This window comes from Trematomus bernacchii, unplaced genomic scaffold (genome assembly GCF_902827165.1).
Source record: "Trematomus bernacchii unplaced genomic scaffold, fTreBer1.1, whole genome shotgun sequence".
Classification (NCBI taxonomy): Eukaryota; Metazoa; Chordata; class Actinopteri; order Perciformes; family Nototheniidae; genus Trematomus; species Trematomus bernacchii.
In genome coordinates, this window is record NW_022987714.1 from 15,152,159 (window position 1) to 15,164,240 (window position 12,082).

General features: G+C 44.2%; 1 protein-coding gene across 4 annotated transcripts in view; it reads right to left on the minus strand.

Moving 5' to 3' along the window:
* Positions 1 to 12,082, minus strand: part of znf423 (zinc finger protein 423) — a 157,426-nt gene that overhangs the window by 68,037 nt on the left and 77,307 nt on the right. For 2 of the 4 annotated variants that reach the window (XM_034142006.1, XM_034142005.1), the window contains exons 9-18: positions 11,302 to 11,582; positions 10,271 to 10,654; positions 9,463 to 9,644; positions 8,616 to 9,155; positions 8,345 to 8,495; positions 7,625 to 8,167; positions 7,362 to 7,546; positions 6,547 to 6,977; positions 6,112 to 6,325; positions 4,022 to 4,106 (exon numbers count right to left, since the gene is read on the minus strand). In XM_034142006.1, the coding sequence (XP_033997897.1) occupies positions 4,022 to 4,106; positions 6,112 to 6,325; positions 6,547 to 6,977; positions 7,362 to 7,546; positions 7,625 to 8,167; positions 8,345 to 8,495; positions 8,616 to 9,155; positions 9,463 to 9,644; positions 10,271 to 10,654; positions 11,302 to 11,582 (2,996 nt within the window). Of the gene's footprint in view, positions 1 to 4,021; positions 4,107 to 6,111; positions 6,326 to 6,546; positions 6,978 to 7,361; positions 7,547 to 7,624; positions 8,168 to 8,344; positions 8,496 to 8,615; positions 9,156 to 9,462; positions 9,645 to 10,237; positions 10,655 to 11,301; positions 11,583 to 12,082 lie in introns of all 4 variants that reach the window. The other 2 variants (XM_034142004.1, XM_034142003.1) reach the window with 1 other exon arrangement.

Here is a 12,082-nt window from a genome sequence, read left to right on the forward strand (position 1 = left end):
TAGTTTATCTGCTTTTTTAATTTGCTGTTCATATCAATAATCATGAATTAATATTATATCATCTACATTCAATATGTCAACAGGAATATGAATATTTGGTGTGGAAGATGCTTTTTTGTATTACACACAACACACACACAACACACCACACACACCACACACACACACACACACACACACACACACACACACACACACACACACACACACACACACACACACACACACACACACACACACACACACACACACACACACACACACACACACACACACACACACACACACACACACACACACACACACACACACCCACACACACACACACACACACACACACACACACACACCACACACACACACACACACACACACACACACACACACACACACACACACACACACACACACACACACACACACATAGTTGCACCCAGACTCATGCCTCACCTCACACTATCACGTGGGAAGGGAAGATCTTCATGATGTGCAGCTGCACAGCAGAAAACAATACTTCCTGCCAAAAATCGCTGCGGTGCGGCCCGAGGAGACGTGCACACACAAACAAATACACATGTACATACAATGATAGGAGGGGGCAGGGGGGATACAAAGGAAAAACAAATCGAGGGCAAGCGGAAAAAAACTAAAGGACATATTACAAAATAGATAAGTATTATATTGCTTTGTGATATAATCTTGGTGATGATTGTGTGGGGTTATTTTATTTAAACCTGGATGGTGCAGGTGATTTAACATGGCCGCTGATAAACAGACAAGAGTGCAAATGAGTCCAAAAACAATACTACTTTGTACTTCTTAAAGCACTCTCTTCCCTTTCCATTGTTGGGAGGGTTAAAAGACGAGAACACACACACACATAGTTCTTATTGTAAGAACTTCACGTGACACATCTACCTAACTATTCTAATCATCAACCAAACATTTAAAAAAAAAACACATCTATGAATTATATTATGGTATATATAATACAAATGTTATGATTTTTTTATGGAATATGTGCATATAACACTGTATTTAAATGCACATACAGGATGTGTAACTGAACTTGCCCTCAGGCTCTTGTTTCACACACAAAAGCACCAGGAATATTCTCAAATGGCAAGCTGGTACCCGAGGCAAGACACGGATAACACCACCTCTCCTCAGTGTGTGGGAGATGAACTTAGGCTGTGCGTGTGGTTTTGTGAAAGAGTGTGAGTGTGAGTGTGAGTGTGAGTGTGTGTGTGTGTGTGTGTGTGCTTTAACAATACGCACACTGTTGGTGTATTGTCAATGTTACTCCTCTCTACAAACATAATAGTATTCTTCTTCTTTATTGACCAACACTTTACCAGAATAAGTGTTTCTTCTTTAAAATTTACTTTTTTCAATATTTCTTGCCTGAAAATAAAAACTGTATTATGTTTCTCAAAACCCAACTTAAGAAAAAATAATTTGTCCCTCGCAGCCAATTGTGATATTTCTAACAATAACAGCTGCCAGAAGGTTGAAAATGGTGTGTTGATAAATCACAGGGCTTGTATTTCATTGAATGTGAAAACCAATCATTTAGGGGTAAGATAAAATAGTAACATAAAAGTGTTAAATAATGAATAACTGCTTTAATTAAGGAAAACTACTACTGCTTTCTAAATGAATAATTAGCATAGGCAGCAGCTAGGATTCCTCTGTGGATTTCTCCCCTTTGACCCTCTCTTCCGCTATATGCCTAAATGTTGTCTCTCTTTCGCTTCCTGACAGCGTAATTAACAGGACCATGGGGGGGGTGTGTGTGTGTGTGTGTGTGTGTGTGTGTGTGTGTGTGTGTGTGTGTGTGTGTGTGTGTGTGTGTGTGTGTGTGTGTGTGTGTGTGTGTGTGTGTGTGTGTGTGTGTGTGGCAGAGAAGGTTGAGTTATATTTCAAGCTAGGAAGGGAAGTGGTGATAACTATGGGGGAGAAATGTCAGGATGTTTGGCAGGATTCTCAGGGTGGAGGAATGGAGGAGAGGAGGAAGATTTAGAAGAAGATCAAAGGAAGGAAGCAGGGAAAGAGGGAGGTAGGGGGTGACAAGGAGGCAAGGGGGCTAGGAATGAAAGTGAGTGGTTTTAGTAATGAAGATGGACAGAGAGGAACAGCAGGTACAAAATTGAAGAAACCATACTTAGTGTGTGTTCTTTGTCTAGGAGAGATCGTCCCTGTGTTTGTGTGAGAAAGAGAGTGTATGATTGTGTGTGTGTGTGTGTGTGTGTGTGTGTGTGTGTGTGTGTGTGTGTGTGTGTGTGTGTGGGGGGTCCACAGGGGAAGAAAGTAAAAGTAACTCCAGCTCTACTTCTGTTTCAACTCTCTAATGTCTCCAGACAGTACTAGACGACTCAGAGCGATGTCAGCACTCACACACAATTGGCGTGCACACCCACCCACACACACGCTTGCTTTACCTCTGAACACATACACACACACACACACACACACACACACACACACACACACACACACACACACACACACACACACACACACACACACACACACACACACACACACACACACACCACACACACACACACCACACACACACACACACACACACACACCACACACACACACCACACACACACACACACACACACACACACACCACACACACACACACACACACACCACACACACACACACACACACACACACACACACACACACACACACACACACACACACACACACACACACACACACACGACTCTGGGATTGCCTGTCAGGTCTGGCTGAGGGTGGGGGGTGCACAGCGTTTGTTCCCCAGAACAACTCGCAGGTCCACCTCGTTAATCTCCATGACGACAGAGATGCTTATGCAGCAAATTAGTGGCGAGCGGGAAAGCGTGTCACAGGGGAAGCTCATAAAAGAACATAGCCTCCAAACTACCGAGGTAGTTTAAAGTTAAACACACTCCACTTATAATCACAAACTATTTTACATAACCTTTTAACAGCCCTTTATGCTAATGAGAACAAAATGATGAAGTTTCCTCAGTACGGTGGTGCCGCTTTCTATTAATTGTGCTATTTCATGCAAAAGCAGTTGTTCGGGTAACAAAAAAAGGTAAAGGTGTGTGGTTATATGTCACAATTCATTAGAAATATACATAAGAGTGCATTTCTTTTGATCAAGCATACCATTGTTCCTGCCAAAAAAACAGTATATTATGGTATGGATGTGATTGTTCTCTGGTCAGCAAAAACAAAAAAACATTTGTGTGGTCACTACCACAGGGTTTCCATATGTTTAAGTACTACACACAGAAACTACGTCCAATCAAAGTTCTCTAGCCGGAGAGCAAAAACAAATTACTGATTTCAAATTTCAGCAATTTGGTGTTAGGTCTTATATCTTTGTAAAGATGTACACAATGTAATTGTGTGGTACAACTTAACCCTTTTTCATACCCAGTAAAATGGCGATAAAAACAATACAACATTGCTACCTGGTACATGGTTGTATTGATCTACACTATATATAAAATCAGCGTTAACTGCCACTCTATTCAGTGTTCATTCACCATGCCTGCAGCAATATCAGCAATCTGTGTGGTGTTTGATTTCATCCAAGCTATAAACACAGATGAATGGTCAGGGTTTTCATGTTGGGAGGGATTATATGCAACTGTGGCTCCAGAAACGTTGGTCCTGTTTTACATTTTGTGTAGAAAAATGTACCTGTAACAGTTTTCTACATCAAGTTTTCTAGGTGGTACAGCTGGTCCAGGAAGCACACAAGTCATAAGAAGCTCTTCATTTCACCTGTCTGTCTCACACTGATCTGTGTGTAGCTCTCACTAGCTGCTGTTTTTGCTAGTGTTTCTATTCATTGTGTGCCAAAAAGAACACAATTGCAGTAGTTGTGTTGTTAATCCATGGGACAAAAGGAGGAGAATAGACATTCATAGTCACCAATGCAGTATACACACTCACTCAAACACTTAGTCTAAGACAGAGAGAGAAAGAGCTGCGCATCACTCACCGATCATGTGATTAGCGACGTGAATCTGGATCTCCCTCTCCGTCTCAAACGTCATTTGGCATTTAATACACTGGTAGGTCTTTTTCTGTAAGATAAAGACACAGATTTTTTTTTTAAACACTGAATCAGAAAGGGATTATTACATTTAAATATAGATCAATATAGCTTAAAGGTAGGGTAGGTAAGAATGGAGAAACCAGCTCGAGTGCGCTAGAATTTGAAAGTATGCAGCCGAAAAAAATCTGCCCCTTCCTTCAGACTTCCTTACAGAGCCCCTCCTCCAACACACACGAACGGGCACATGACCAATGAGGGCACGAGATAAGTTTGTGCACAGATGGAAGGCTGACAGGCAGGTAGGCCATCCAGTTATTTTAGCCGGCCCGGCTAAAATGATTGGTCGTGCTTTTTACAGTGCTACGGCTTCCACAGATGACATTTTGTTATGTATTTATTGTCAAAGCATTTAATGTATTCATTGCTATCGGGATGTTAAGAGCATTCCATGGAATATAACAAAAAGTGTTTCTGAAGTGAATTACCTACCCCACCTTTAAATAGAACATCATTAATTAATAAAAGTGGAAAGCTGTTTTTGTTGAACGGAAAAATATAGAATTGTATTTGAATTTCTTTACAAATTGAATCATATTGTAGTATAGGCAAACATGTACATTTTAATATAACAAAAAGTTCAAGAATTGAAAGAAGACACAAGAATATTCTAGTGTTAGCAAGTTAAAAAGCACAAGCTCTCAAACCTCAACATGCATCACATTAATGAAGCAACACTGAAAGTCCAAGTCTTTGGAGAATCAGTAAAAGGCAAAGACACACACACACACACACACACACACACACACACACACATCTGCAGAGAAAAGTAGAGAAAGAGAGAGACATTCGTAAGGGGAGAATTGAAGAGGATAAGAGAAGAAGAAAGAGATACAGAAGTCAGAGAAACAAGGGTGAGAGACACATAAACAAAGGGAGGGAAAGAGAGAGAGAGAAGCAGAGGCTCTGCTTAACCATTCATAGCACACAGCGATCACTCATGCACAAAGGCCCCACACACACACACAACTTTGTCTGCTTTGTGCTGTTAGACTAAGCAGAAACAAAGGTGCAGGTAAGACAGAGGGTCCCTGGGAAATACCTCTAACACACGCACACACACACACACACACACACACACACAGCACACACACACTACACACACACACACACACACACAACACACACACACACACACACACACACACACCACACACACAACACACACACACACACACACACACACACACACACACACACACACACACACACACACACACACACACACACACACACACACACACACACACACACACACACACACACACACACACACACACACACACACACACACACACACACACAACACACACACACACACTCACTTGCTAGTACACACTCTCAGACACGCGGCTGGTCCCGGGGAGCCTGACTGTCAATATCAAGTAGAACGAACAGCTCCCACAATGCCTCAGCACGCCCCAGCCGCAGGACCCAGTGGGGCTCTGCTGACACACACCGACATACACACAGGCACACGTATGCGAGGTACAGGCGCAAAGGCAGCAGCGTGCACCAAAACTTCACACACACCACTCACGCAAACATACAGTTCAGCAGGATTGTTTCAGTCTCCTGCACTCATGGTTGCTTTTTCAAATGAACATAAATGAAAAACACAGTACTGGCCGATTCATCTGCCACTGTTAATTACTGTTGAAAAGCTTACGAGATATCAACACTAAAGATGGAAACCTGATTCTAGTTTGCAGCATCCTTCTTGTATTAATACCTTTGATATATGAATTTAAAGTCACTTTATAATGTGTTTCAGCACTATGTGTTGTAAAAGTGTTGAAACGTGATTTACAAACAAACTTGCCTAGATGCAATTTCTCTTAATACCTCCTCACAAACTACCTCCTGACCCCAATAAAAGGCAATGTCAAAGACTTGTTTCTGGAGGTTTTGAGTTGAAAATTCCCCATAAGTTCAATAAAAGTGTTGATCTTTGACTTATCCTCCTCCTGTCTCACCTTGGGTGCAGGTGAGGCCTCGGCCTTCTTCCCAGCAGCGCTGGTTTCCGGGCTGACTTCGGGGTGATCCGTCTGGACGTGACTTTCCAAGTCCTCCAGACTTTCAAACTTCACCCCGCACTCCGGACACCTCAGCCCGGAGGGGGCCTTCTCTCCCTGTGAGTCCCCCTGCGTGGCAGCGAGTCCCTGGTTGGGGCTCTGACCGTTCGTGCCCCTGATGTGATTGAACATTTGATCAGTTTTAGATGCTTTTAGTAATCAAAACTTTGGCTCTTACCCCAACCCCAATCCTAACCCCAACCCTAACCCAGGCCGAAATAATTGGAATAGTAATGACACAATTTCAAGCTTTCAAATACCCCACGTTTCTCTATGATATCACTGTCTTAAAGTGATCTTTTATTAACTAAAATATGTTCACAGTTGGTTTCCTACCTGCTCATGCAGCCAGCACAGAGGCCATAAGGCAGGCCGTTGACATCCAGCTTCACCAGCTCCCCTTTGTTCTTGAACTCCTTCAGGCAGAAGGCGCACTTGTACATCTTATGCAGCTGCAGCTGGCCGTTAGGAGACGAAGAGGCTGAACCATTCACTCCTCCGATCAATCCGTTCCCGGTTCCTCCTCCTCCTCCTACTGATCCTCCCAGTGTAGAACCAGTGGAGAGTTTCTGCATGTGGAAGGTGCCGTGGATCTTCAGCTCCAGGGTGGAGGTGACGGTCTGCATGCAGACGACGCAGCGGAAGCCGGTGAGGGAGTTGCGGAGATCAGGGTGCATCTGGCAATGCTCGATAAACTCCTCCTCGCTCTGCAGGGGCATCTTACAGATCCGACAGGTACCTGTGTCCAGGCTCTTACTGTGGGTCACCTGCAGAGAGGAAGAAGAAAGAGAATGATGCACAAAGCAGTGAGTAATAACACCTTTTATATAAGCATAGGAAACATATAAAGACACGGTTGTTTTAAACTCAACTGAAGAAAAAAAGAAAGTTTGCTGTAGTTTGTTGTGTGTTGCAGCACAAATTGCCTCTCTAAGGACAATTTAACATTCCAAATTCAAAGCAGGCAAATAAGTTGTAGGATCAAAAAACAGATACACAGCAAACAATAAAGTAACACAAGAGAAAAGCAAAGGAAACTAGTGTTGTTATACCTGTGAGGGTATCTACTGACTATTTGTTCCCGACAAATAAACTCCAAATGACATCCTGAAACATGAATACTCCAACAGACATGAACATGAAAGCAGTACCTTGTGTTCGGTGAGGGTTAGCAGGGAGGGGAAGCGCTCGCCACAGATGGGACACATGTAGTGTTTGGCGGGGCCGCGGTGCGTCTGAGCGTGCTCGCGGAGACCACTCTCAGAGAAGAACGTTCTGGAGCAGACGTTGCACTTGTGGTTCCCCTTGATGAAGTCTGCCTTCTTCTTTCGAGAAGCTGAAATAATCCACAAAGAAACATTATATATTCTGTGAGACAACCTTTGAAACAAGCTTTTATTTGGTTGAATCTTACTAGCGTCATCATCTCCCGGCCGGATGTTGTGGTCGCGCAGCCGGTGGTTCTGCAGGAGCGACTCCATGGTGTAGGCCGCTCCGCAGATATCACACGCGTACATGGGCTCCGAGTTGTCCAGCTCCTCCTCTCCTCCGCTGGCCTCGTGGCTGTTGGCCGTTTCCCCCACCTGGCCGGCTCCGGCGTTCTTCAGCAACATGTTCTGCAGGTCGGCTTGTTCAGCTGCCGCCACCGTTGCTCTCTCGACGCCTCCCGCACCTCCATTCCCTCCACTTCCTCCTCTCTTGGAGGACTGCGCCAGCCCGTTGGGTGTCCCGTTATGACTCGCCCCGCTCCCTGTGCCCCCTCCATTGCCGGTGATGTTGCCGCTGTCGAAGATGCAGTGCTTGTCCCTCAGGTGTCTGTCCAGCAGTGACATGGCTTGGAACGCTTTGCCACAGAAGCGACACGTGAACTTCTTGCTGTGTGTGGTGATGTGGCACTGGAGCTCCACCTCCGTTCCAAACGTCTCTCCGCAGAAGATGCATTTACGGGGCTTGAGTCCTGAGAGACAGAAGTCGGATTAAGAGTTAAAATAATTTGTAGTCTTTGGTAAATAATGACTTAAGCTTTTTTTTATTACATTCTCTTCTATATAATCACCACCTGGATATGTATGCAGTTCTATCTGTACTTTTCTAATGAAACTCAGCCTATAATCCCAGGAAAGATGAACAGTACCTGCTCCGAGCCCCCCTGGGAGGCCTGACCTCTGGCCCAGGTGGTTATGCTTAACATGAATCTGAAGATCCGACTCCTTCCTGAAGTCCCAGGCACATGCTGTGCAGCGAAACAGCTTCTTCTCATTGCTGTGCTTCACTGCCAAATGCACCTAAATGGCAGAACGTTGAAAAAAGAAGCAATCATGGTTGATTCATTTCTATTATTACAGCACACATGTTCTTCATCACAATCTAATGTTAGTATTCTTGGCCAAAGTAAATGAATTCACCTGTATGGAGACTTTGGAGTCAAAGACCTCCTGGCAGAGCGTGCAGTGGTACAGGACGAATGTGTGCATGTCCAGCAGGTGTTTCTGCAGGTCATCCACGGAAGAGAACTGCTTGTCGCAGCTCTCGCACACATACTGGGTGGAGGTGGTGGTGTAGTGGACTGTCAGGTGCTGAAGCAAGGCCTCCTGGGATTCAAAGTCCTCCTTGTTGCACTGGGGACAGGACTGGCGCCGCAGCAGCATCTCCAGGTGGGACTTCAGGTGGGCCTGGAAGCCCTCGAAGCTGGAGAAGCGGAGGTCACACTGGTTGCACGGGTAGTCCCCGTTGCTCCCTATGGAGGGGGTGGAGTCCCCTCCCATTCTGTGGCGTTTTGGGGAGGAGATCTCCACGTCAGAGGAGGCCGGGCTCAGGTCTGCAACTTTTGCCTGGCGTTTGTTGTTAGCCAGCGGGATGTTCTTGTGGTTCTCCTTTATGTGCTTGGTGAGCTTGAGGAGTGAGCCGAAGATAGGAGAGTTGGTGCAGTAAGGGCACGAGTAAACCTATACGTGGACAGTAGCTCTTTACTTTTTAAAGTGTTATACTGTACATGGACAAATACTGTTATTTACTTATTGGGGAATGAAATATCAGATGGAATAGGAAAGATAATGAGAAAGACAAAAAGAGACCGAAACAAAGATAGGCCATCATTTACTATTGCAAATTCAGATTTAATAGAATAAGAATTAGCAGACTGGAAACCTTTGAAAGCCATGGGGTCATTTCAATCTATACATGTTGTATAACAATAGTGGATTATGAGGTTAAAAGGGTTGGTTTTAAGTGTAATTCCTGACTGTTTCATACCTCCATGAAGGACTGCGATGCAGACTGTAGTACAGGAGACTCCAGTTTGGTCACCACTCCTCCGGACCCGGCTCCGCCCCCTGCCATGGAGCTGCAGTGCGTCTGCTGGATGTGTTCTGTCAACGAAGACTCCGTCAGGAATCCCATGGAGCACTGGTTGCAGAAGAAGGCATGGTTCCCTTCTACAATACAAGAATACATTTCAATTATAAGATGTAAGTCCCAAGCGTTTGCATTCTAGTCTTGCCTCAAGTCCTAAACTTTGGGTTTCCTAAACAAACCATAATGTGCCATTTCGATGTTTTGCAGACTGCATTGTTGTCTTCATGACCACTGCATAGTTATAGTACACAAACAAACCTTTGTTTTTTTTCTGTATGTAACTTTAGTTCTTCATGGTTCTGTCCTGCAACTTGATTGGCTACAGTATGATTGGTTTGTACAAAGTGGATGTGACAAATCAAGTGTGAAACTGCTGGGAATGAACAGTGGTAATGTTGTGAAGATGAATTACTGCATTTTTGGCACACTTTTTTAAATAACATACATTTTGTTTGTTAGTTTAAGTAAAGGGATCATGTTATTTTAAGTAAAGTCATTGGTGTTAAAGCCAGACTCTAGTTGCTCATCTTTTCAAATGTTGTTATAAAATGTGTGATTTACATACATTTTAGGATTTTCAAACAATAACTGCCTTTATCAGTAACGTAAAAATACAAGCACTACAAACGATGTACCAGAAAAACTCATACTTTGACATCTTAAAGTAACTTTCCATTTCTTAGGAGGAGTTTCGTCCAAGACGCACCTAATGTAGTGGATCCCGCTACAATCCCGCCGGGCAGGCAGTGTGACTGTCTGATGTGCTCCTGCAGAGAATTGATGTCTCCGAACATGTCTGGGCAGTAGTTACAGTGGAACGCTGTGACGTTAGTGAACTGCAGCAGCGGAAACGCTGCTGCTGCCGCTGAGCCTAAAGTTCCCCCGCTGGAGCGGTGGGCTTTGCGCACGTGTTCGTTTAGGTTGTAGAGCGTTGGCAGAGTGTCCAGACAGAGATGACATGTATGGCTCTGCTGCGGCTTATCCGCATGGATGGTCTTCAAATGGATCTCCAACACCGCCAGGCTGTTGAAGTCTCTCTTCGAGCAGTACGGGCAAGAGTACGTCACTTTACCCCAGCCCCCTCCTCCCCCTGCGGAGAGGGAAAGATACACTGCTTCATTAGAAACACATAGAGGGAGTCTGAGCTTTTAGATATGTGGTGACTATATAGCGTGGTGCAGTGATGAAGTATCTTTGAGGGCTAACCCGGAAGTTTGTCTCCCAAGGGCTCCCTCAACAAAAAGCTATTTTTCCATTGGATTTTGGAATATAGCAGGAAATAATATATTTGACACACGTTAATGATACTTGCACGTTTTGTTCAACAGGATAATCTGCACATATTTTCACCACTTTTATGATTTGTAAATACAGTGTAAATACGATCGCAATAAGTTAACAGCTAACGGCTATAAACAAACTAAATCACAGTTCCTAAAGGTGGGCTCATGATCGTGATCACATTAGTAGTCTCACTTAGTCACTTGCTATCAACCACCATTTTTATGAAACCTAGAAGTTTCAGACATTCACAAGGTAGGCATTTACTGACATATTTTATGTTGTAGAACAAAACGTGAAAATCTCTTTAGCTTGCAATAACCACAGATGTTATATCGGACATCTAATCAAATAAAACGTTGAAAAAATGTAATATATTAACTAATTTCCAGGCTTCTTCATCTCATTCCTACACCACTCTATAATCAACAGATGTATCTGTAACCATATCTCCACCTTGATGAACCAGGCTTATTCCGATATCTTCCCCGATCGTGTCGATGCCTCTCCTGCGGCCTCGTTCGATCCCCTGGCTGGGCTTCAGGGTGGAGTCCGGCGTGGAGCCTCTCTCTAGGCTGGCACTAGAGTCCGGAGTGGCCGAGCTCATGGAGGCCACGCTGCCCAGCGCGGGGTCGGGACTGGCAGCGCTGTGAATGGAGGAGTCCGGCTGCCGATGGCTGTCTAAGTGGCAGTAGACGTCCTCCACAGACGGGTATTGTTCTGAACAGACAGGACATCTGGGGGAACAGAACAAGTCAAATGCAGGTTATATCCCAGCGTAGCAGACTCTATTTTCTCACAACTTCTATAATAGCACTTAAAGGTCCCCTATTATACTGTTTTTCATCAATATATTATAGCTCTCAGATATATACAAAACATGTCTCTGAAGTGTTTGGCTCGAAATACCAAACAGATTATTGTAGCATCCCATAATCCCCTCTGTTTCAGCCCTGTTTCAAAAGTGCTGATTCTCTGTCTGTTACTTTAGATGAAAATAAGGAGCCCCTCCCCACGCCCCTCTGAGAGAGATTTGGTTACAAAGAACACAATGGTGCTCTAGGAGGAGATTCAGGTGATAAGGTTGGGGGGGTTACCTTGGTTGGTTATTGGCTAATGGTTACACAAGCCAAAAAATCGTTATGACATCATCAAGTGGCCAAAATCTGATCAGCTCATTTTCAGACAGGTTTTTAATAATATCTTTGTTCCTGAAACTTTCAGAATCTCTTTACAC